At 46.1% G+C, this 26,807-nt stretch overlaps 2 protein-coding genes across 2 annotated transcripts in view; one reads left to right on the top strand and one right to left on the bottom strand.

The window, feature by feature from the left end:
• LOC138498003 (alanine aminotransferase 2) overlaps positions 1–26,807 on the top strand; it is a 454,912-nt gene that overhangs the window by 389 nt on the left and 427,716 nt on the right. The window lies entirely within an intron of this gene.
• On the bottom strand, positions 3,689–4,651 carry LOC138498381 (uncharacterized). Its single transcript, XM_069622157.1, has one exon. The coding sequence runs from the start codon at positions 4,649–4,651 to the stop codon at positions 3,689–3,691; it is 963 nt and encodes a 320-aa protein (XP_069478258.1).

The raw sequence follows: 26,807 nt of genomic DNA, 5'->3' as shown, positions 1-26,807 counted from the left end.
GAGCACCACACATAGCTGGCGGCGTTGTTTTCCTACCCCACACTGGGTACGGAGCTCCTAATCTGCCTGCTTGATTTCAGACATTAAGCCTGCATACTGCTGTGCGCAGCAGGCGCATTAACCCACTGAGCTATCTCACTAGCATGTTGTCACTGCTATTGGGTGAGTCTGCCTTTGTTGCTTCGGCCCTATTGGATCACACCAGTGCCCTCAGTAGACGTTGCATTGTGCCCCAGGCACTGCCAGGAGCCGCCGGGTGCCAGCTGACCATGCAGCCAGGGGCAGCTCTCATAACCGACTGCCCCCTCCCCCTGCCAAGGCAGGCAAGGACCCCGCAGCTCTTACTGCTCAATGCTATGCAACTCTCTCCATTCCCCGCGGCCCCAGGCGACTCTATAGCGATTGGACAGGGCTGGGAGGCCACCCACTCCCGCACGTGCCCAATACCATAGGCCCATGGGAAGGGGACCTGGCGTTTGGATCCGGCTGCCCTGTACGTCCACATGCTGTACCCGCCCTGCCTTATTGATAGCCAGTTTTACGACGCCGCGTTTGTTTGTGGTCTGAAATCGCACCCTGTCAAACTCTGGCAGATTTACAAAACACAGAATAAGGCCACGTGCCTGCGTCGCACTGGGACACCGATGAAAAAGTGTCTCACAGCTGCACGTGGCAATCCATCCCTTTTTGACAGACCGTTTGAGTACTGCCCAAGGTGGAGGTTTTTTGATAAAATGTGATTCAAATTGTGCATTTTTAAAGAATATTTATTCAGTAACACTGGTCAAAACTACTAGCCGCATGATGAAATAACTTATTGTATTTATTTATTTATTTAGCTAGATGTTTATAGTTCGCAGAATTTAAACTAATACATGCAATGACAAAAACGATACATATATCAACATACAACAATACATAGTCAGTGATTACATCATTTACAAATCTCATTACACGTACAGTTCATTCAAAGTACAACAAAATACTGGAATGTCCTTGTTATCGGGCAGTAACATTTAACATTCTAATCTCAGACTCATCAACTAAGAAGTTTTAGTAAAAGTAAATACAAATAAATATAACTTGAATAATATAAGTAACATATCCAACTGGCTCACACGAGGGGCCCACTTTGATCGAAAACACTGGCCTACACTAGCATGTTGTGTTTTAGGTTCAGGCATTGCCTTATAGGCCAGTCCGAGCCTGCCACCTGCAATGGCAAACGCAGCGTCCAGGTCCACAAGGAAAGAGGAAGTCACTTGCGCCTACAGCAGTTTGCGCACTCTACTAACTTGACACAATGCAGATTTGGGATCTGACCAAATAATGGCTCGTAACTGTTTTAAATTTAAAGTATTTTCACTGAAAGTGTTTTAGAACGTCCAGAATGTGACACCACCTTTAGGGGGTAAAATGCAATCTGTTTTTCACGTTTCACCTTTCCATGTCAAATTTCACTTCCCGGGACTTGCACCTGAAGATGTGCTCATTTCGTGCATTATTTTAATGTGTGTGTGCAAAGTGTGGTCGGTGCAAATTGCGTCTAGCACACTTTGTGGGGGCACGTTTATTTGTGTGAATCTGTCTCGATGTGTTCCCTGCAGCCCACCCTACCGCCAGACCATGTGTAGTTGGGAAATGGAATCCCAGCGCCAAGTGGCTTCTTGGCTGCTGTGGACAGTGTATAGGGGAACCCTCGCCTTTTCTGCACTACGAGCAGGGCACTCCTAGAAATGGACAGGAGAACACAAGAGAATCGTGCTCTTTACGCCCACGTAGATAAACAGCTGTTCTTCAAGTGGAAATAGACGTTCTCCTGTAATAACCAGTCGATTGACTCAGCTAGTTAAGCCCTGGCCTCCTAACAGTTGAGCTCCACCTACAGGAGAACGGCTTGGATTCTGGCAGGGCTGACTCTGCAGCCCATCCGCCCGAGGACGAGAAATTAGCCAATAATAGCACCTGGTATTGCAGCCCTTAGAAGAGTGAGGCATCTGTGCGAAAAGGCCATTTCATTATTTAATAGTTACCTGTAAAAACTGCAAGTGGTCAATAATCACAGCGAGTTTTGCCCTTTCCATCACAAGTCCTTAAAATGTGAAAGGATCTTCCCACCTGCCTGAGGTCAACCCCAATTATAACAAGTTCCAGAGATCTAAACCGAATTACAAAAGGTTCCAGAGAATCCAATTACAAAAGGTTCCAGAGAACCCAATTACAATAGGTTCAGAAGGACAGAACCCAATTACAAAAGGTTCCAGAGAACTGAACCCAATTTCCAACTTCCTTCTTTCTTCTCGTCAATCTAACCTTTCTTCTGGTCTTGATCTTTGGCTGCTTTTGATACTGTTGGTCACACTGCTCTTCTCTCTGCTCTGCCTGATTTGGGTTTTCGTGATTCCGTTCTTGAGTGGTTCCAATCTTACCCCTCAGGGCGCACTTTCTCTGTGTCCTGGGCGGGTGATTCGGCTTCTACCTTTCCTCTTTCTCACAGTATTGTATTGTATTTGGTTATTTATATAGCGCTCTTTCCCCACGTGTGTAGCCTCAATGCGCTTATTTTCTCGGTTGGAACGCCCTTGGTGACCGTAGTCGATGTGGTGGGAGATTCTAGGGAGTTTAGCTTAGGAGATGCACGTGTGTATGTTGCCGTCTAAGACGTGGGTGGCTGGCAAGGCGCGACTAAGCCTCAAGGCTTGGTTCTGGGCATTCTCCTGTTTTCTCCTTATACCTCTCCCCCCCCTGGTTCTATTATTTCTTCTTTTGGCTTTTCCTATCATCTTTACGCTGACGACTCTCACATTTTTCTTTCTTTCTCTTCATTTACTGATACTATTCACTCATCTTTGTCTTGTCCCTTATCCATCCGATCTTGGATGTCTGTCATTATCTGCACCTTAATCCTTTGAAAACAGAGGTTCTGCTTGTTTCCGGCTTCTACTATTCCTTCTCCACTTGCTCCTCCCTTTCTTTCTCATCTGTTCTATTGCTCTGTTCTTTGGCCTTCCTGCTTGTCACCTGGCCCCTATGCGCTATATCATTCTTCTATTTGTTTTCGCTGTATTGAATCCTCGAGATTCAATTACTTCTGCTCTTCAATCTTTGCATTGGCTTTCCTTTGAAAATCGTTTAATTTTTAATTTTCGTTGTGTTGTTTTTAAGTCCCTCTATGGGCTCGTTCCTCCTTATCTTTCTTCTTTCATTTCTTTTTATACTCCATCCCGTTCACTTCGTTCTGAATCTCTTTTCCTACTAATTCTTTCTCCATGTGCGTCATCACGTTTCCGCTCCTTTGCTCTTCTTGCTTCCCAGTCCTGGAATGCTCTTCCTCTTTCACTTCGTTCTGAATCTATTTTCTTACTAACTCTTCCTTGTCCTCCATGTGCATCATCACGTTTCCGCTCCTTTGCTCTTCTTGCTTCCCAGTCCTGGAATGCTCTTCCTCTTTCACTTCGTTCTGAATCTATTTTCTTACTAACTCTTCCTTGTCCTCCATGTGCATCATCACGTTTCCGCTCCTTTGCTCTTCTTGCTTCCCAGTCCTGGAATGCTCTTCCTCTTTCACTTCGTTCTGAATCTATTTTCTTACTAACTCTTCCTTGTCCTCCATGTGCTTCATCATGTTTACGCTCCTTTGCTCTTCTTGCTCCCCGGTCCTGGAATGCTCTTAACCTTTCACTTCGTTCTAAATCTCTTTTCCTACTAACTCGTCCTCGACCTTCGTGTGCTTCATCACGTTTCCGCTCCTTTGCTCTTCTTGCTCCTCAGTCCTGGAATGCTCTTCCTCTTTCACTTCGCTCTGAATCTCTTTTTTTACTAACTCTTCCTTGTCCTCCATGTGCTTCATCATGTTTACGTTCCTTTGCTCTTCTTGCTCCCTAGTCCTGGAATGCTCTCCCTCTTTCACTTCGCTCTGAATCTCTTTTTTTACTAACTCTTCCTTGTCCTCCATGTGCTTCATCATGTTTACGTTCCTTTGCTCTTCTTGCTCCCTGGTCCTGGAATGCTCTCCCTCTTTCACTTCGCTCTGAATCTCTTTTTTTACTAACTCTTCCTTGTCCTCCATGTGCTTCATCACGTTTCCGCTTCTTTGCTCTTCTTGCTTCCCAGTCCTGGAATGCTCTTCCTCTTTCACTTCGCTCTGAATCTCTTTTTTTACTAACTCTTCCTTGTCCTCCGTGTGCTTCATCATGTTTACGTTCCTTTGCTCTTCTTGCTCCCTGGTCCTGGAATGCTCTCCCTCTTTCACTTCGCTCTGAATCTCTTTTTTTACTAACTCTTCCTTGTCCTCCATGTGCTTCATCATGTTTACGTTCCTTTGCTCTTCTTGCTCCCTGGTCCTGGAATGCTCTCCTTCTTTCACTTCGCTCTGAATCTCTTTTTTTACTAACTCTTCCTTGTCCTCCATGTGCTTCATCATGTTTCCGCTCCTTTGCTCTTCTTGCCCGCCGGTCCTGGAATGCTCTTCCTCTTTCACTTCGTTCTGAATCTCTTTTCCTAATATCTCTTCCTCGTCCTCCATGTGGTTCATCATGTTTACGCTCCTTTGCTCTTCTTGCTTCCCAGTCCTGGAATGCTCTTCCTCTTTCACTTCGCTCTGAATCTCTTTTCCTACTAACTCTTCCTTGTCCTCCATGTGGTTCATCATGTTTACGCTCCTTTGCTCTTCTTGCTCCCCGGTCCTGGAATGCTCTTAACCTTTCACTTCGTTCTAAATCTCTTTTCCTACTAACTCTTCCTCTTCCTCTGTGTGCTTCTTCACGTTTCCGCTCCTTTGCTCTTCTTTCTCCATGGTCCTGGAATGCTTTTCCTCTTTCACTTCGTTCTAAATCTCTTTTCCTACTAACTCTTCCTCGTCCTCCATGTGCTTCATCACGTTTCCGCTTCTTTGCTCTTCTTGCTTCCCAGTCCTGGAATGCTCTTCCTCTTTCACTTCGCTCTGAATCTCTTTTCCTACTAACTCTTCCTCGTCCTCCATGTGCTTCATCACGTTTCCGCTTCTTCGCTCTTCTTGCTTCCCGGTCCTGGAATGCTCTTCCTCTTTCACTTCGTTCTGAATCTCTTTTCCTACTAACTCTTCCTCGTCCTCCATGTGCTTCATCACGTGTCCACTCCTTAACTCTTCTTGCTCCCCGGTCCTGGAATGCTCTTTCTCTTTCACTTCGCTCTGAATCTCTTTTTTTTACTAGCTCTTTCTCGTCCTTCATGTGCTTCATCATGTTTCTGCTCCATTGGATTTACATGTAGCTCTGTAGGGCAACACATGAAATATTGCAAAACTTCAGATGCCAGAGTCCATTGCTCTGCCCCAATTTCACTCTGATTGCCCCGGTTCTGCCCGAGTCACTCTCCCTGACCCAGTTTTGCCCCAAGCCACTGTTACTATGTCCCATCTAACTCCATTGCCCAAGTTCCATTGCCGTGGCTGTCGCCCGAAGTTTTCTTTCATGTTACCCTCAAGTCCAGTTATCCCCCCGCAGTGCTACTACTTTGGTCAATTTTTTCAAATAGTTCTATTTATTTTGGCAGATTTGGGCATTTATATTTTTTTCCATTTAGGTGAATCTTAATCATAAAAGTGTTATTCGTTTGTTTGTTTGTTTATTCATTTATAATGCGCACCAGACCCAAGGGTTTCAGGGCGCAGCAGATAAAAGGATATGCAAGGCTTAGTTAACATGCTACAGAGGAGAACGCACTGTCAAGGCAAGGAATACAAGTATAGTACAACAGTGCAGAGATATGTACGTAGGTGCAGGAATGAGTCGAACAGTCATAGAAATTAGATATCGTTAGATTTGAGCAGGTTGATGGAGCTAAGTCTGAAATTCAGAAAAGGTTGGTCTTCTCTGATGGCGCGTGGCAAGGAGTTCCAGAGTTGGGCCGCTTTAACGGGGAAGCTGCATCCACCCACCTTGGAAAGCCTAAATCTGGGCATGGGGAGGCAGTTGGTATTAGTTAGTCTCATAGGTCTGGTGGAGGCTCTTCTGTGGATTCTGTCTGTAAGATAGCTAGGGGCAGCATCGTTCAGGGTTTTGGGAGTCAGGGATGCAGCTTTAAGTTGAATTATGTTGTAGGTAGAGAGCCAGTTGTATTGTCGTCTTAACACAGAGATGTGTGATCTTTTGGGTACGCCAAGTGCAGCTCTTACGGAATTATTTTGAAGGATTTGTAGCTTCTGGATTATTGATTTGTTGGCACCGATGTATAGGGCGTTGCAATAATCGGGCCTGGAAAGGATGAGGGCTCTGGCCAGGATAATGCAATTATCGTCAGACAGGAAGGGCTTGCCAGTTGTGATGAGCTTACATGTGTAGGCTGTGGCAGAGGCCATGGAGTTCACCTGTTTGGTGAAGGAAAGAGAGGAATCAAGGTAGAAGCCAAGGGTCTTGACCTCCTTGGCCACCTTAATGAGGTTACCATCGATTATGAAAGATAGGTACTCCGGCCTAGTTTCTTAAGATTAGAGTGGGACCCAGGATGATGTGCTCCGTTTTGTCATCATTCAGGCATTTGTAACACTGCCTTTTACTTTTTTCATGTTTATAGGGCTATTTTCTGTTATGTAGACCCAAAGCAGATGCTGCCAGCCGAGGCGACTCCCACTGAGAGTGTACACAGCGATATAGGCAGACAGAAGGTTGCACCTTTCCACCCTCCCACCCCCACACACACAGACACCTTCTTGTCGTGAGCGGACCAATACTGACAGGTGAGTACAGGTTCATCCAGTGAGTACCTGAGGCGGTGCAAACCAGCCCTGGGGAGCCCAACGCCGCCTAGGGTTTATCCTTCGAGCCAGCTAGTGATGTGTCCACACCCCAGCGACATTGGAGCTATTTAGACTCACCGCAGCAATATGGCACCCATTTACATAGTCATTACAGCACTGTGATGTGGTAAAGATTCCTGTGAAAAGACAGTAAATCAGTTACTGCCACAAAACTGCCCTGCTGTACTATTCAGTTGTGTGGAAAACTTTGCTGGAGGTAGATCTCCCCCACTTTACCCCCCAAAATCATCAGACTTTTGGACTAGAACCCCCATCATCCCGAGCAAGCATAGTCAATGGTGATGGATCCTATAGAAAATGTGAAAAAACAACACCCTCCAAGAAAGCAATTCAGTGCTTGCTACTGTCCAATCCGGGAGCTAAGCCCATAAGAGCTTTATGGGGCAACCTGGGTACCTCTAAAAGAAGACTGAAAGCCGTAAGCCATGCTAGGCATTTAAAGTCCCTGTTCCAGGGTCTAACACATGTTCAGAAGCACCCCCAAATGCTGTAGACACGTTTCACACCTCCTCCTAGGACTTTTGAATGCCCCATTCTTGGCAATAACTGGGTTTGGGTTCAATCGGGTAGATTCCTTTGACTGGATTACCCAGCAGGTATACCAGTAGATCTCTAAGACCCGTTATTTCCTAGGCGTCTTGTATTGCATCAGGACAGACTTTTTTTCCAGTTTAAGGCAACGCCCTCATGCGGGGAGGAACATCCTGGAGCCAATTTCACTATCCGATTGGACGGGATTCACAAAGGTTTGCACGGGAGCAACTGAGGAGATACCGTGAGCATCTCCGATTTCCATCACTTGCCTTAGACCAGATTCACAAAGCCTACAGCAGATTGGGAGATGCTCGCATGCAAATGCGATTCACAAAGGTTTGCACTGGAGCAAAGTAAAGGATGCCCGTGAGCGTCTCTGATTTCAATCTCCAGATTCACAAAGCCTACAACCGGAGCAGATCGAGAGATTTATTTATTTATTTGCATTTGTTGAGCGCACAGCAGACCGAAGGCATCGTGGCGCTTGTTACATTGTTGCTTATCCTTAGTTACATACAGTCCAAGTCCATCGATGTTACAATGGACGGGATTATTCTTTTATTACATACATACATTGAGAAGCAGGTAACTAGGAGAGCATGGTTAGTTGAAGAGTGCAGTTTTGAGCTTTTTGGGAAGGAGAAGAGCGATGTTTCAGCTCTGAGGTCAGTGGGGAGGGAGTTCCAGAGCTTAGGTGCGATGAATGGGAAGCCTATACCTCCTGCCTTTGTCCTATTGATGCAAGGTATCGTTAGTTGATTGGTATATTGTAGTCTGGTTGGTCTGGTGGATTGAGACCTACATAAGGTGTTAGATTGGTATGAGGGTGCTGAGAGGTTGATACATTTATGAGTGGTTGTGAGAATTTTGAAGGAGATGCGGTCCTTTACTGGGAGCCAGGGAGCTGTCTTCCTGGCTTGTGTGATGTGGTCTCTTTTCGGTATGCTGAGGGCTGCTCTAAGAGCATTGTTTTGAATAGTTTGGAGCCCAGATTGAAATCGGAGATGCTTGCATGCAAATTCGATTCACAAAGCTTTGCACTGGAGCAAATTAAAGGATGCCCGTGAGTGTCTCTGATTTCAATCTCCAGATTCACAAAGCCTACAAACTGGAGCAGATCTGGAGACGCTTGCATGCAAATGCGATTCACAAAGGTTTGCACTGGAGCAAATTAAAGGATGCCTGTGAGCGTCTCTGATTTCAATCTCCAGATTCACAAAGCCTACAACTGGAGCAGATTGGGAGATGTTTGCATGCAAATGCGATTCACAAAGGTTACTTCAGGGCATCTCAGAGCTGCTCCAGTTGCTCTCCAGTCGGAATTAGGTATAAGTCAGCTGGTGCAAATCGGAGATGCACAAGTGCAGTTAGTAGCTCAGCTGGCATCAAATAATGCTGGAAAACCAATCAGTTTATAGCCTTTTCCTTTTTGTTGCGCAGAAATAGAACCCATAGTCTTTCATCCCCTAGATCGCCGCGTCAGGCAGTCATGTAAGGGTGACCCGTTGCCGCGGTAGTGGTACTCGATAGATCGCCGTGTCAGGCAGTCATGTAAGGGTTGCTCATGACCGCGGTAGGAGTACTCGATAGATCACTGTGTCAGGCAGTCATGTGAGGGTGGCCTATGGCCACGGTAGCGGTACTCGACAGATCGCCGCGTCAGGCAGTCATGTAAGGGTTGCCCATGACCGCGGTAGCGGTACTCGATAGATCGCTGTGTCAGGCAGTCATGTAAGGGTGGCCCATGGCCGCGGTACTCGATAGATCGCCACGTCAGGCAGTCATGTAAGGGTGACCTATGGCGCAGTAGCGTTACTCGATAGATCGCTGCGTCAGGCAGTCATGTAAGGGTTTCCCATGACCGCAGTAGCGGTACTCGATAGATTGCCGTGGTAGGCAGTCATGTAAGGATTGCCCATGACCGCGGTAGCGGTACTCGATAGATGGTTGCGTCAGGCAGTCATGTAAGGGTGGCCCATGGCCGCGGTAGCGGTACTCGTTAGATCGACACGTCAGACAGTCGTGTAAGGGTTACCTATGGCGCGGTAGCATTACTCGATAGATCGCCGCGTCAGGCAGTCATGTAAGGGTTGCCCATGACCACGGTAGCGGTACTCGATAGATTGCCACGGTAGCAGTACTCGATAGCTCACCGCATCAGGCAGTCATGTAAGGGTGACCACGCGTGTTAGCGGTACTCGATAGATCGCCGCGTCAAGCAGTCATATAAGGGTGGCCCATGGCCGTGGTAGCGGTACTCGATAGATCGCTGCGTCAGGCAGTCATGTAAGGGTGACCTATGGCGCGGTAGCGGTACTCAATAGATCGCTGCGGTAGCGGTACTCGATAGCTCGCCGCATCAGGCAGTCATGTAAGGGTGACCCATGGCACGTTAGCAGTACTCGATAGATCGCCGCGTCAGGCAGTCATGTAAGTGTGGCCCATGGCCGGAGTAGCGGTACTCGATTGATCGCCACGTCAGGCAGTCATGTAAGAGTGTCCCATGGCCGCGGTAGCGGTACTCGATAGATTGCTGCGTCAGGCAGTCATTTAAGGGTGGCCCATGGCCGCGGTAGAGGTACTCGATAGCTTGCCGCATCAGGCAGTCATGTAAGGGTGACCCATGGCACGTTAGCAGTACTCGATAGATCGCCGCGTCAGGCAGTCATGTAAGGGTGGCCCATGGCCGGAGTAGCGGTACTCGATTGATCGCCGCGTCAGGCAGTCATGTAAGAGTGTCCCATGGCCGCGGTAGCGTTACTCGATAGATCGCCGCGTCAGGCAGTCATGGAAGGGTGGCCCATGGCCGCAGTACCGGTACTCGATAGATCGCTGCATCAGGCGCTGCGTCAGGCAGTCATGTAAGGGTGGCCCATAGCCGCGGTAGCGGTACTCGGCCCCAGTAGCGGTACTCGATAGATTGCATAGTTGCTTCATTAAGCCTTTCGATGGGACCGGGGCAACTTTTTGGAAGGCAGCTACGGTTCCCAGTGCACTTGTCCTTACATTCACTGATACTGGCTTAGTATTGTGAATAAAGTCAATATATTAATCTAATAAACCATTTTAAGGTGGGGTGATATATAACGATAATACAAGGATTTGGAGATTGTTTGATTATGTATAATACTACCACATGCCTAAGTATGTCTATCTCTCACCGCTCTACCCTCCTGCTCCCTACCAGCTATTTGGCCTTCTAACACTTGCCATGTGATTATCCACATCCAACATGGCATTGCTACCATGTGCCCACCCCTATGTACTTTCTCTTGCCTGACTCGGCCTAGCAACCTAATACCTACCTTGCTCCATCCTCATGAATATGTAATGCTCATCCTGGTCACGCTTCTGCAGGGATAGTTTGTCTTACCTTATTGCATTGCGACCTTTGACAGCCTGCGCTGCACGCAAATTGTACCTATATGCAGCCACTGATTTGACTCTTGGCAGCCTGCACTGCACCTGAACTGTACCTATTGTCTCGGGAGGATAGCTCAGGGGCAACCTGCTCGCCTTGGAAGCAAGACGACACAGAGCCACACAGGTTCGATCCCCGGGTCCGCGCTTAGAATCCTCTGGGTATTAAGCGAGTTATAAATAACCTGTCATATCATATCATATCTGCAACCACTGATTGGTCACCTGCCACCCTGCGCTGCACTTGCATTGTACCTATTTGCAACCATTGATTTGTCACTTGGCAGCCTGCGCTGCACTTGAATTGTACCTGCAACTACTGAATATGATTTATACCTTTCCATTTGTACTTTGATAGCTGCCCCTGCACCATCTGGTGTAGCTCTGCCATAACTGAAACACTAAGAGTAACATGTATGTAACAGCGCCCTGATGCCTGAGGGTTTGGCACGCTTTAGAAATGCCAAAATAAATAAATACATTTTTCGTCTCCCCTAAACTCTGAGTTGGTCATAGAATTTTAAAAGAGGAGGGGCTGAGAAGGAGTCCGGGTTGTGGTTATGGATGGCAGTCCTCGTTCCTACTTACCATTGCACAGACTTCCCTAGAGTCTTATATAGATATACATATATAGGTTACTCCTAATGCACTGTTCAATATAGTCGCAGTCGGGGGGGGGGGGGGGGAGGGGAGGTTCCTCCTGGGAGAGGACCTGGGTCCGCAGTTTCTCTGCCGTGATGCTTAGAGTTTGAAACTTTCCTTTCTGATCAGATCCTTGAACCCCAGTGCCTTTGCTCAAAACTCTAGCTCAGCATTGTCCAACTCCGGGCCTCAAAGGCCGGAATCCTGACAGGTTTTCAGGATATCCCTAATATTCATGAGGACAGATTTGCATACATTTAGAATCATTGAATGAAAATGTACCTCATGAATATTAACGACGGCTATCCTGAAAACCCAGCATGGATCCAGCCCTCGAGCCCTGGAGTTGGACATCCCTGCTTCTAGTTGGATATTTCTTGATAACATGTGAACGTTTTATTATCAAATGCCAACTAGCAATGGTATCCACTTCATTTCAACATTTTTAACCTGCAAATATCTGGTTTCTCATCTTTATTGCAGCACAGAACAGTTGGAAAAAGGCGGGGAGGGTGGCAAACAGTTTGCATTACAACCTAAACCCACCATGGTCTCACTAAACTTAAAGTCTCTTATCTAAGACACATTGGCCCTCATTGGTAGCCTCCAGACCCGTAATGATTTACTGCGGTCTGACTTGTCGGAAACACCGGGGCATAACAAATCCGGTGTTCCAGTAAGTCAGGCGCCGGTAAAATGTTGATCCCCATTCCCATAGAGAACCATAGGACTCTATGGGAGTGGGGATCACGGAAGCACAGGCACCGTTAGTAACGGTGCCAGTACTTCTGTGAAAATCTGCAGGCAGGTGCCGTTCCGCCCGCAAAACATACTTTTACTGTGGCTTAATGGTACCCTGGGAATATCCACATGTACCACAACATGTGTGTATTGGTCCATGTTGCATGCAGACACTACCCTGCACTGTATCACAGTTTAGCAACTAAGGTATACAATTTAGATAAAATCCCAAACATTATGTTTTAGAAAGGGAACATTGTGGGTGAGGGTTGGAAGGTATGGTGGGATAGCTCAGCAAGCGAAGTACCCTGTTGCGATCTGTGCATGCAATACATTACTGTGAACAAATCAGGTTGCAGTCAGAAGACAAAAGGTTATATAAACTGGGCCCAAACTTGTATCCCAACTTGGCTGAGAGGTGTTTCAATCACAAAGGCAAACACACAAATGTAAATAGCATACCATCTTTGCCTGAGCTGGTGTTGGCCGAGGGCAAGCAGTGCTCTCCAGAGTGCTGAGCCAGTAGTGGCAAGCATCCCTGTTCATCCTAAAATAAAGGCAATATCCAATCAAGTTCATGCAATCACAACTCGCTTCACTCCACACACTTGGAGGGTTTGGCGGCATTACCTGTTGTAATACCGCCAAGCTCATTCACTGTTATGCATGTGGTAAGTGTGGAGCAATGTGAAGGATTTGCACAATTTTAAATAATATAAAACCCCTCCCCCTAATTCCCCATTTAGGAATGGGATTCAATTGGAGACATGTGGCATTACCTGTTCCAGGTGTTAATATCCCCGCAAAATATATCGGCATACAGAAATATTGCCATATTTTTGCAGCGATATTAAGGCATGGAACCTGCGGGGGACACCCCTGCAACCCGTGCATTATTTTTAAAGGAGAGGGGGGCACCCCCCGCAACCCCTGCTCCCAAAAACTCCAAAAATGGCCCCCCCTAAAAAATATCGCCTATGGCCGTTCCAAACGACCATATATACGGCAATATTTCTGGTGGAGATAATATATAGTGATACCGCATTGCACTGCATGCAGGAATACCACATGGCTGTTACCGCATGTGGTAATGTATTTATGTGGAGGAACTGTCCTCCCCCCAAAACCAGGAGCAAATGGAGATTTGTGATTTAAAACTTGTAATTTAGCAGCTTGGTAAACCATCCAATAGCCTTAACTACCAGGTGTTTGTCACTACCTCCAGTCTTGTAGTCAGGCCCATGATGCAGCATTGAAACAATAACCACCTAAACCAGCAGGGGGCGACACAGGATAAACAATGTATGTGTGAACAGTACTGGCAGACAGCTTTATCACTGCTCTTAGGGCAAGGTATCTCAAAGGCACCTAACCAGTCTCGGGGCCCAAGGCAAGCTCTCGTGACCAGGGCCCCTAATCCACAAGTTCTCTACCTTGCTCTTTGTGTGGCTCGACAATGCGGCGCCAGTATTCCTGGTGCTTGCACAGATCCGAGATCTGGTTCCTTGTGTTCGAGTTGGCTCCACTGTACTCCGGTACCACTCGAGTGTCGTAGGCGGCTCGCAGGGCTCCACGGGACTCGGGCACCGCAGCCGTAGCTTCGAGCTTCGAGGCTCAGCAGTCGCGGTCCTCTGCTCGATGGTGCGAAGCTGGGATTCAGTTGAGTTGCTCAAGGTCTGCGAGGAAGCTCGACGAGGCTCATCCCAGTATTATATCCATAAAATGAGCAGGGCTGGCATACATTGCTATGGACCACACCATGCACCTGAATGAATCACGCTGCACTATGATTTGTGTGGAATAAAAATGTGGCCGTACGCTTTATTGCTTGAAAGACCAAAACACAACAAGCAAACTGAAGCCGCAAACTCAAGGTGTTCTTCTGGGCACCTCATGTTCAAGGAGAGCGATTCCTGCCACCAGCCAGATTGTCTTTCAGAGCTCTGCTTCGTGCCCGACAGTGGGCTTTCCGCTGGCCATGAGCTCTGTTGGCATGTCCCATTTTGTGACTGCAAGCTGGACATCTGCCTCTCCAGCTTTTACCATCCTCGGCTGGCGTCCAACTGGCCTTCTCTCTGACACGTGCCGCCATTTTCCTCCTACGACTGCCAGGCACCGTGTTGCTGCCTGGTTACTTGGTTCTCCTTCACCCCTCCAGTGACTTTGATATAAGACCCACTATAGTGATCATTTGCTGGTGAGCTGTGCCTTGATGCTGTCGCCTGCTGAAGGGAAGCTTTGAATATTTCCAACGTAATAGTGAACAATGCTGGCACCCGTTTTCTTTGGCGCCCAAAGTCAATTGAAAAATTGAATAAGACACTATACGGTCGGCTAGATTCGGAATTGGTGGAATGGTCTGAGGCATCGCTATCAGTAGGTAGTTGTACACGCTTTATAAGAGGGGAAATTCAGGACCCCTGGGATAAGGGCATCTTGGTTCTCAGGCAAAAGTGGGTTATATCGTAAATTTGACCGGGCTATTCAGGCCAAGTAAAGGGATCTGAGGAGGAACTTATTTTTTCTAAAAAAAAGATTACTAAGAGGCAGATTATTGGGCCAAGGCCAAAAAATATAAGCCGTCTTTCAAGAATTGGGTGAAATTTCAAAGGGGTCACCTGTTCCAGCAAGAGGGGGAGAGGACTTTACAGATCCTTGGGTATAAAGACATCAAAGAGTTTTGGAAGCTCAAGAATGATAATGCAGACGGACAGGATTTCGTGCAGGGGAATGGTATATCGGAGAATGTCTGTATAGAGCATATTAAATGGCATATGCCTATGTGGAGTGTGAGAAACATGAAGGTGTCTCACCCGCTATTCCCCAGGGATGTGTCATCCAGGTGGCCAGGACACGGCCATTGCTTTTGGATCCAGTTCCTGGGGGTGGACCAGTGTGGGAGGATCACCTGGGTGAGGGGTCTTCTGGGAGTGGAAGTGGTACACCGGATGGTGAGACGCAGTATCCCCTTCCCTGTACCACCTTTACACCATCCTACCAGGTAGGATACTTAGAAAATAAAACCCCGCCTTTCACAACGCAAACACTTTCTCATGGACAGCTCACGATGAGAGAAAACGGACTAACACCCGAGCCGTATACCTAACATGTCCTAATACAATGGTCAGGCAGGGTCAGGCAATTACTGACCATCACGCACACCGGACTTCCATTACACTGCCCCACACAGATAAAATGTGGAGCACAAGAGCACACTCTAAGCAAGGCAAAACACACAATGAAACAGCAGATCCAAGATGGCAGTTTAACACGAGGAGAAAGACAGCAGAAACAGAAGCGGATTGCAAGGAGGGAAGTGCCCTTGACCTTTTCGTCAAGGAACTGTTACTTTTACGAACCCTCGAGAATAGAAAGCATAAGACCAGGAAACCAAGTTGAAGAATCCTGCATTGGTTGTCAGAGGTACCCGGGGCCCTCCCGCTTCGATAATCAAGGCGGGGAGAATTGCCTGATGCTGTGGTACTGTCCTTGGCTCCCACAACAAAGCAGCGCCGGTGAAATCAACACAACCGGTGAGTTGGGGAGGTCGATACCAGACCAGTCTGTGTTGAAGCCAAGGTTGCAAGCGGCAACACTGTATTGTGAACGCTGAAGCGAACAGTGTATGAAACGCATGTGATAACCAACGCGAGTAAAATTGAACAACAGATGAGTGATTGAACTTTGAAACCAAAATACAATACCTTTGATAGAGTGGTCCAAAGGTCGTTGTAAGGTATCCAAATGAGAAGTGGCAAAAGCGAAAGAGTGGCAAAAGGATTGTGAATCGAAGTGGTCCTGCAACAGGTCAAGCAAAATCCTGTGCACAATCGAAAGCCTTCGATGTTGATACAGTAAAGAAAGTTGATGACAAAGTAAATAAAGTTGGTCCGAGTCTGATCGAGGGAGATCAATCGAAAGCTTTGGGTTAAAGCGAGTTTGTGTTAAGGTGAATTTAATTGGTCCAAGGCCTGATTGAACATTGTGTTGAAAAAGATCTGAGCCCAGCTGAGGGGGCACAGGGTGAAATGTGAATCACCCGAGAAATTGGAAACATGGAGATCCTACAAGCATTGTGTTAAAAGGGGATCTGAGCCTGGCTGAGGGGGAACCGAGGTGAATAGGGAATCAGCCGAGAAATTGGGTATGTGTGAGAGGAAGGATCTTATTGTTGTTTGTTGCATTAGGCCCTCTGAAAGGAGAGACTTGGAAAGGCAAAGAGACGTGGGCACAGAAGGCACTGATGCTAATGTTTGAACTGCACCCTTGTGCTGAAGAAGCCAGAGACTGTGCCAAGCTTCAGTGTGACACCTTGTCCTGCGCTGAAAACCTGGTGAAGGGAAGCCAACTTTGTCATGAGCGCCGAAGCTACTCTATGGGCAGACTTCCTGTTATCTTGTTTCAGAGCATCCTAGTCTGTAAGAAGGTCCTGGAATCCTGGAATACTGCTATCTTCATTCCTATCTTCAAGAAGGTGGATAGGCTATTACCTACAAACTATAAGCCTATCACCCTCCTTGGCTCCTACAGCACAATCTTCACTTCGATAGCCCTCAGAGCCCAAATAATTGGAGAAGAGAATCTGCTCATTTCGATCAATGCCAGTTGGGATTTTGAAATGGCCTGGGAACCCAAATCAATGGTATCATTCTTTATATGTTAATGAAGGCTAAAAGGACAGAATAAAAACATCTGTATGTTGCATATATAGATAGATCTTTGGCTTTCGATAGGGTGGTGTATGGAATTTTGTGGGAGAAGCTAAGAGACTGGGATATCTCGCAGTCCTTGCTAGAGATAATTATGGCATTGCATGAAGACAGCAAGGTGCAAGTGCGACTTTATGGCACGGGCAAATTATACGAACCGGCGAGGACACACCAGGGAGTCAGACAAGGGTGTGTCTTGGCTCCAGTCCTATTTAACTTTCATCTTTCAGATTTGGGGATATGGTTTTCTGCGGCATCCGCCTTCCCACCCAATTTGAAGTCTAAAAGGTTCCACCACTTCCTCCATGCGGATGCTATTATGGATCAAACGCCCATTGGCCTTCAGCGCTACCAGAATTTCCTTATGTCATTCATGGATGTACATGGTCTGGAAATAAACAGACAAAAAGCAAAGGTCATGGTGTGTGGGTTCAGAAAGAGGAAAAGACATTTCTATGGAACGTGAAGGGTGTGGCTATCAAACAGATCGATAAGTATGCCTTTCTAGGGTTCACAATGTATGGATTCCCTAGTAAAATTATTCATTTGGATACAATGAAGAAAAAGTGTGCTAGGTTCACCGCTCAGATGAAGCGTATTGCATCCATTTTCTTTACTCCCTATTGTAACATTTCTATAAGTCTTAGGTCCTGCCACCCCTGTTATATTATACATTTTTTTTCCATAGATTGTGCGCCAAATTAGACCTTGTTGGAGAGTTTAATTTGGAGAAAGTTCCCAGATCTTTGTGAGGGGTCAGAAATTTGAGGCAGAAAACTTTTGGATTTCCCTGCATATCCAAACTAAAGGGAAAACACTCTAACATAGGATATCTGGCCCTCACACTTAAACATCAAATACATAAAGAAATATATGGCAGTTCACATTAATATCCACAATGATATTCACAGTCTCCCCTGGTATCCTGAGTGAACTCCCCTTCCCTGGGTTTCAAGGAAAATTCCACTCCAATGTTCAACAAAAAGGAAACAAGGAAATCAGTGTGTGTGTGATACAGTCTCAGTCGAGTTCTTGGTTTCTTCAATGTCAAAGTAATGTTTTTGTCAAATTAAAGTTCCAATAACTGAAAAGCTTCTCTTGGTGATGTAAAGACTTTCCACTTCATCAAAATAGCATCAATGCTATTCCCTGCCACGATGCTTTGCCCCAACTTCCAGTTTATCCAAGAAGAAATACCACAGTTCTTTGTTAGGTTATAGTAAATACAACTTCTTCAAATGTTCTTAGTTTCTTCAATGTCAAAGTAAAGTTTTTGTCAAATTAAAGTTCCAATAACTGAAAAGCTTCTCTTGGTGATGTAAAGACTTTCCACTTCATCAAAATAGCATCAATGCTATTCCCTGCCACGATGCTTTGCCCCAACTTCCAGTTTATCCAAGAAGAAATACCACAGTTCTTTGTTAGGTTATAGTAAATACAACTTCTTCAAATGTTCTTAGTTTCTTCAATGTCAAAGTAAAGTTTTTGTCAAATTAAAGTTCCAATAACTGAAAAGCTTCTCTTGGTGATGTAAAGACTTTCCACTTCATCAAAATAGCATCAATGCTATTCCCTGCCACGATGCTTTGCCCCAACTTCCAGTTTATCCAAGAAGAAATACCACAGTTCTTTGTTAGGTTATAGTAAATACAACTTCTTCAAATGTTAGTGAAACAACGTTCTTGTTTAACCGTTAGTACATCTTTCTCAATAAGATTCGGAGTCACGTTAGGTATCTTTGTCAGGATGACTTCACTGCACTTCTACTTCCACGTCAGCACCTTTCAACTCTGAGCAACTTGTATAAGCAGCCGGTCAAGTGGCACAGCGAGTAGAGCGCTCGCTTTGACACAGGTTCGAATCCCGGCAGGGCCAAACTCAGCCATTCATCCTTCCGAGGTCGATAAATGAGCACCGCACACTGTGGGTAATAATAAGCAGCGCTCACATACCTGAGGGTTCGTAGCGCTATATAAATGCCAAATTATTATTATTATTAATTATTATAAGAGTTCACCATGGGGGTCTACTCTTCTGCCTCATAGTTTTCAACTTCAATGGTGCTACCCAAGTCTCAGGTCTACTGACAACCAAATACAACACCAGAGCTTCAGTACTTTGTATGTGACTTTAAACAGTGTTCAGATATGACAAGATTCACTTTCCGGTACTTCCACACCTTCAAGTAAGCAAGATACTCTTCCTCTGAATATTCCTTTTCCAGAGGGGCAGCCTCTTTCCCTTTTGTCTGTCTGCCACAACGACAACCAGGAATTGCTTTAGGACAAACTGCTCTCTTCTTCCTATTGGCGTTGGCAATGTAGGTTGGACCAACTTCAAAAGAACAATCACAAGTAGAAAGCTTCCCTTTCCCAACATTGCCTTTATCCCTCTGCCTACTGTTAAGCAGAATAATTACCCAGAAGCTTTGTTGCCACTCTCTTGGCTTTGGGCAATGTTTGCAGACTCTTGTCTTAGGCAATGCAGCTTTTATACTTGGCTGACAGTAATAGTAAACTGTTCTTTGGCTCTGGGAAAAGCTGGTTTCAGTCTTAATTGGGAAAATACCTGGTTCACTTTTGGCTTGGGCAATGCTTGCTCTCTTCAACTTGTAAATACAATGTTTAAAGACTTGACTTCTCTTCTGAGTTACTGTTGATTGTTTAAATAAAGACTGAAAAGCCCCTTTCCCTCCTAGAAACTTTTATTAGGCACACGCAACCACTTCTTTGTGTGTTTGCCAGGTTTTAAATTCAACAATGCAGTTTGACCGCGTTTATTCTTTAAGCAAGTGAAAGGGAGAATGCTGGGTCACACGCCAGTGTAACAATTCCAGTGTTCCATTGTCAACTACTTAATGATCAACGCATATGCAAGTCATTATTTAGCTGGATGCTGTTGGCGGCAGTGTTCGTGCAAGGAATCAGAACGCCCGGCTCAACTAAGCAAGTTTGGCCTATGTAACCAAAGAGGTGGCCAAATGTTTGTGAACGGGGGAGATAACATGCTGCACAGATTAGTGGGAAACGTTCAAGACTCATGTTCTATTCTTAATAGCAGAGCTCAGGGGTTGGCCATTCTGCTACAGCAATCACTGTTTCCAGTACCAGTGGGATAGCCGATAGGGTCTGTGCGCCTGATGCATATATATCAATATACGTGTGTAACTTGAAAGATCTATGCTTAATCCCAGTAGCAGGGCTTGGGGCTGAGATGTGTGTGTGAAATCGGAAGGACGCAGTGGTATAGCCAAGCAGGTCCATGCTCCTACTGCAGTGATTTTTGCAAAGCTTGCAATATGGGCTATACTCTCTGTAGACTATCTTGGAGGTTGGGCATTCGCAGACTACAGGGAAGGGTGTGAAACCTGCCGGATAGTTCCCAGCACCAGTGGGATAGCCGATAGGGTCTGTGCGCCTGATGCATATATATCAATATACGTGTGTAACTTGAAAGACCTATGCTTAATCCCAGTAGCAGAGCTTGGGGCTGAGATGTGTGTGTGAAATCGGAAGGACGCAGTGGTATAGCCAAGCAGGTCCATGCTCCTACTGCAGTGATTTTTGCAAAGCTTGCAATATGGGCTATACTCTCTGTAGACTATCTTGGAGGTTGGGCATTCGCAGACTACAGGGAAGGGTGTGAAACCTGCCGGATAGTTCCCAGCACCAGTGGGATAGCCGATAGGGTCTGTGCGCCTGATGCATATATATCAATATACGTGTGTAACTTGAAAGACCTATGCTTAATCCCAGTAGCAGAGCTTGGGGCTGAGATGTGTGTGTGAAATCGGAAGGACGCAGTGGTATAGCCAAGCAGGTCCATGCTCCTACTGCAGTGATTTTTGCAAAGCTTGCAATATGGGCTATACTCTCTGTAGACTATCTTGGAGGTTGGGCATTCGCAGACTACAGGGAAGGGTGTGAAACCTGCCGGATAGTTCCCAGTACCAGTGGGATAGCCAATTGGGTCTCTGCTCATGCTGCAGAGATGTGTGTAATTTGCAAGACACGTGTCCCAATCTCAGGAGGGGTGGGAGGGAGGTTTGTAAACACACCCTACAGAGATGTGTTTGAAACCTGTACCAGTGGGATGGCCCAAAGCCTCTGGGGTCTTTGCTCATGCTGCCGAGAAATGTCTGTAACATGGAAGAAGCAAGCTCTAACTACGACAGTTCAGGGCGATGGCCTTTCGCATGCCACAGAGACATGTGTGCAACTCACAGGACACCGTATCCAATGCCAGCGAGCTAGTCGGTGTGGTCTAATGCCCCTGCAGCGTATATGTGAGTGTTTCTGTCCCACTAAAACGGCTCGCATGCAATGCACTGGCTGTAGAGCGGTGAGTCTTTCCTGACAGTCGAACACAGAGTGCTAAACTCCTCTGCTTGACAAGATCAAACCTGCGCCAACTCCAGTTTGGTCCAAAAACACTGGACACCCTTCACAACAGGAAGTAGAAGTTCCACAGTCCAGCAAAGCACCAATCAGATGAAGGGCGTTTGACGTAGTTACGTAATCCGTTCAGTATCAGGTGAAGCTTCTTGTCAAGGTTCTGGGATTGTCAGCCGAATGCTTCCCTTTGGCTCAGACACCAGCCCTGTTTGTTGCTATTCTCTGTTAAGCACTATTGTTGTGAAGAACAGTGCCTCCTATATCCTCATCAGAGCTCAACACAGGCTGAAATATCTGGCTCTGATTTATCACTCACATGAATGAACAAGCCAACACTTCTCAGGACCACGGGAAGATAGGTCTGTGTTGTAAATAAGAGCTTTTTGGCTGGCTAAGTGATTGATGGAGGTTTCATCTCCTGAATGAAACTGACAAACTAATCAGTTACAGCACTGATTGGGAATTAAACATAGGGGCTCATTACAAGTCTGGCAGTAACCCGCCGCTGCTACCGGTCGGTTGCCGCCAGACTCTAAAACTGTTTCCTCCGACTGAGATCCCGGTGCCACCGGGACATCACAAGTCCCGGCGACCCGGGATATCAGGCGGTGGAAAATGTTAGTCCCAATTCCCAGGAGTCCCAGAGGACTCCAATGGAATGGGGACTCTGAAGCACTGGAACCGTTAGTAACGGTGCGGTTGCTTCCATGACAACTTTGGCTACCGGGGCCGTAGCACCCGGCAGGTCAGACCTGCCACACGCAACGGCTCCGGCAGTCACAGTTGTAGCCTGCCGGTCCGGCAGACTTGAAATGTGGCCTGTAGTGTTTTTCAATCTTTATCTGCAGGTGCTCGGCCACGTTGTGCACCTTTAGGGGGTCTCTCAAAGGTGCAGCGGGTTCTTCACTTTACTCCGGTGATATCCTTCTGCAGTCTGTGCGCCTCTTACCCTCACTCCTCGCGTCACGCTGAGTCTCGCGAGATCCTGTTCATCCCGGGTTCCTGCGAGACTCACTCGCCACACCTTGGGAGTTTGTCAGTGAATCAGCTGTAAAGCTGCTGATTCATCTACAAATCTGTTTACCGTTACTGCCACTCGGTCCTGTAGCATTATAATGGGATTATGAGTGGTGGTATGACAGTGTAATTCCCTGTTTTGGGTGTCCATAAGACTCCATGGGGATTTTTGGTTAATGTACTGCATGTGGTAATTCTGCGTGGTGCGTCTACCCACGGCTGGATCATTCATTTCCAGCTTTTTGCTTTATGTGGCAAAGAATTAGTGGTTACGGAAAGCACCTCTGAACTCGTAACGAGACCCCTGGTTTTCAAGTGTTAAAGTTAAAGGTATTTGCACTGCGCAACGTCATCAACGGAATTGGTCCCCATGCGCTCTGGCGGATCTACAAACAAAAAGAATAGGTGGGCGTTAGTAGGGTAAAGTGGGAGTAGGAAAGAGAGAATGGCGGTGTCCTGTTGGCAGCTTCAGTTCAGTTTTCACCATGCGCTGAGCTTGGGTGTGATTATCGGATCGATGTGGGTCCTCGTGCTGTTGGTGCGAGCTATGTGTTGTTTCTTTGTTGTTGCATTGTGGTGAAGTACACGTGGTTTGCTGTGCAGAGAATTGATTGAGTGGGTTTTTGTGTGAGATGTATGGGGAAAGTTGAGTTTTTGGGTTACTGGGTTTTTGCCTCTCAGTCTTTGCATTTCTTTGTTCCATGTCTCTGATTGTCCTATGGAGTTGATATTGTAGTTTGTCTGTCTAGTTGTCAGGTGTGATGGGGTGGCAAGTTTCCATCTGAGCTATTTCTGAGGTTTGTGTGCCAGGTTGAGGCATGCATTGTCCCCCGCTCTGGTATTGGTGATGTATATTTTATATTCATCAGCTCCCTTCCTACCCAGTTCCCTGTCGTTCATACAAAGCTGCCTATGTTTGCTCTGTCGACTAATCGTGTGTTGAAACGTCATCCTTAGCCTTCCCTCTTGATCGCTACATGCCATTCCTTCGAGTGATCTTAACCTATCTAAGTTTCATTTTTGTATAGTGATATGCGGTAAATTGTTCTTCCCCCTCCCTATGTTTATGGGAGCTAGCTTAGGGCGATAGTGAGGATTGGTTCACTCTCTGAATATTGTTTTCACTGCGTATGTGCCCCCATAGGCGTTCCTTATAGTTATGGGGAGAAGAGCCAGATTTGAGTAGTTTTCTAAATAGAAGGTGATCTCTCGTGTTAGGTGTGTTTTTTGATAGCTGATTCCAGTTTTTTGGTGCAAGGTGAGAGAAGGAGGATCCTCTGAGGGCTCTTTTGTTGTATGGTTTTGGTTCCAAACGGATGTCGCTGCTAGATCTGAGTGGTCTTGTTGGGAGGTAGATGTTTATTTTCTGTTTTAGGTACTCTGCTCCTTGGCCATGGATTGCTCTGTGCGTTATGTACATTGATTTGGACATTATTTGCTGTTTTATTGGTAGCCAGTGTAGCATTTTCAGAGCTGGTGTGATCTGTTCTCGTCACGGTAGTTTGAGTTGGAGCCTGGCAGCCGCATTTTGTATGCGTTGGACTATTTTTAGTAGTCGCTCTGGCATTCCTAGATATAGGCTGTTTGCGGTAGTCTACTGTGGACATGATGAGGGCGATGATAGTGAGGGTTTTGTGGGTGAATAAGAGGAACGGTAGGATCCTTTTTACTGCTCGTAGGAGGAAGAAGCATTTCTTGATTAGAGCGTTTACTTGTGTCTCTAGAGTTAGTTTGTTGTCCATCAAAACTCCCAGGTTTTTCACTATCGTCAATGGGGCTGGTGCTGTACCAAGTTCTGTTGGCCAAGGGATGTAGTGATTGTTTTCTCCGTTTATGGAGATGATCATTATTTCTGTTTTGCTCGGGTTGAGTTTGAGGTAGCTGCAGATTTCATGAAGGCAGCTCTCTAGTATTGTGCTTTCTTCTTGTGTTTCTTGTATTTTGTACACTATCTGTGTGTCGTCAGCATAATTGTAGCATGTGAGGCTGTGTCTTTTAATGATCTTGATTAGTTGAGCCAGGTAAATGTTGAATAGTAACGGCGGAAGAATAATCCTTGTAGTACTCCAGAGGTGGATTCACTTGAATCGGATTTGAAAGGTTTGATCAACATGGTTTCTGTTCTGTTTGCTAGGAAGGATTGATTTAATCCATAGTAGAGCTAGATCAGTGATTCCAGTTTCTTCCAATCTCCTGATGAGGATGTCCTGGTTAACTGTGTCGAATCCTGCAGAGGGATCTAGAACTATCAGAGTGGTGCTTTTGTCTGAGTCTGCGGTCGTCTTTAGATCATCCCAGATTGAGAGAAGTGCTGTTTCCATTCCTCTCATTGATCTGAAACCTACTTTTGCCTGGTCCAATAGATGATGTTCTTCTATGAATTCTTGGGTTATTCTATAGATGTATGTTTCGAGTAGTTTCGCTGAGTACGGGATGTTGAAAATATGTCTGTAATTGGAGAGGTCCTCCACCTTCCTTGCTGTGTCTTTGAGGAGCTGCTTGCTGTATGCTGATTTGAAGGATTGTGGCAGTTTCCCTGTTGAGATTGAGTGTTTGAAGAGGTTTCTGTAGTAATCCATCGGTGTTTCTTGTGTGAAGATTGATTTGTATTTGTCTGGGGGGCAGGGATATTTGGGGGAGCCTGTTTTGTTGCTTTTGTTTACCAGTTTGACTAATATCTCCACTGATATTTGGGGAAGCTTCGGAGTTTGTTCGGGCGTTTCTCGTACGGGTGGGTCAGTTGCATACTGGGGTCGCATGGTCTGCTTTGTATGGTCTGTTGGATGGTGATGATTTTTTTTTAAGTGGTCTGCAATGTCATTGCATAGTCTTAGTCTCTTCGGTGGTATTGGAGTGTTGTTACATCCAGGTTGGGGGGTGGGTAATTTGTTCATGATGTTAAACAGTTCTTTTTGGGTGTTTGGTGATTTGATGATTCTGTGTTGAAGTATTTCCGTTTGTTTTTTTGGATTTCCTTTTTGTAAGAGCGGATTTGTTGTTGGAATTGGAATTTCTTTGCACGGTTGTTTTTTAATCCTCCATTCTAGTTCAAGTTTTCGGTTTTTCCATATCATGGCGCTGAGTAGCGGGGTAAACCCTTTTGCTGTCGCTCTTTTGTGTGATGGGGTAAAAAGGTTTTTCTTTGGCGATCTCGTCTATTGTTGTCATGATCCAGTTGTGAAGTATGCAAAACAGAGGGGGTCTGGGAAACTATCTACCAGCACGAACACAGCCCATTGACTTGTTCTTGGGTGGATGGCCCCTGGGAGAGTCTCAGCCAAGTCTTTAGCAAACTGTTCTTTTCACAGAGAAGAAATGTCCACACATATCAGTCTTTGTCCTGCCCAGGGGCAGTCCAGCACCGAAATGCTAGGCAATTCTCCTCTGAACAAGAGTACCACAGCAACCCCATACACGTGTGTCAACCTTGTTGGGCATCATCAGTGAGGTGAAGCTGGGCCCCTCTAAGAACAGTGAGCAAGGGGTCCACGTCTGGATTCCCCTGGTAACTTAGGGTGAGACCCAAAGCTACCTGGTATGCAAAACAGAGGGGGGTCTGGGAAACCAGTTGTGAAGTAGTTCTGTTTTTTTGTCCAAGTCAGCTTCGTCCATAGTTGTTGCTTGTGGTTTGCTAATTTCCAGTAGTTCAGTTAGGTTGCAATTTTGATGATCCTCCAGTTTCTTTTCATGATAGTTGGCAGATTGTCCTGTTGCTTGATTATTGGTGTGGCCAGCGTGATCACGAAAGGGATGATTAGGTGGTCGCTCCTGAGGATCTGAATTGATGGTGCCGTGGTAATGAGATTTTTGTTGGCGAAGATTGCGTCTAGTGTATGTCTTGCCGTGTGTGTTGCTCCTTTGACTAGTTGATGTAATTTCATTGTTTCCAGTTGCTTGGCTAATGATTTTTGTGTGTTTGTGGTTTCTTCGTCGAACCAGATGTTGAAGTCACCAAGTATAATCCGGTGATCCTGCTCGATGGCTAGATTGGTGATTGCTTCTGTGAAGGCGTCAACGAAGGTTGCATCGTAAGTCGATGGTCTGTACACCAGTGTGAATTAGAGTTTTGTTTAATTTCCAGGTGTTCCTTGCGGGCTATTACCAGTCCCCCGCCTCTTTTGTTTTTCCTGTTTGCTTGGACGCACTTGAGGTTTTCAGGCAGGCAATTGTGGATTGTGATTTAGTAGTTGTCATCTAGCCATGTTTCAGTTATGAATAGGATGTCGATACCACCATCACTCAAGAAGTCGTAGATTTTGATGGCATGTTTGTCCATAGACCTAGCATTGATTAGGTTGCAGTGGATTCTGGTGTGCTTAGATTTGTTTAATGAACCCTGTTTTGACATTTTGGTATTCCTGGTATTCCTGTGCAGTGTTTCGGTGATGTTGTGCCCGATTGGCTGGGGTTCGATGGAGTTTGCTTCATCGTTGAGTAGGTCTGTTAGATTGATAACTGGGTTGCTGTTTTCTTCGGCTTCATCCTCTTTCTTGTTTTGATTCAGTTGTTGGCATTGCACTTGTGTTCTTGTGAAATATGGGGTGAAGGTGTTGG

Source organism: Ambystoma mexicanum, chromosome 5q (genome assembly GCF_040938575.1).
Source record: "Ambystoma mexicanum isolate Mex_15411 chromosome 5q, UKY_AmexF1_1, whole genome shotgun sequence".
Taxonomy (NCBI): Eukaryota; Metazoa; Chordata; class Amphibia; order Caudata; family Ambystomatidae; genus Ambystoma; species Ambystoma mexicanum.
The sequence above is the reverse complement of the archived record's forward strand: the minus strand, read 5'-3'. Positions and strand labels throughout refer to the sequence as shown.

Excerpts from the sequence above, each read along its gene's own strand:
- LOC138498381 (XM_069622157.1), bottom strand. The coding sequence starts at position 4,651 with ATGATGAACCACATGGAGGACAAGGAAGAGTTAGTAGGAAAAGAGATT.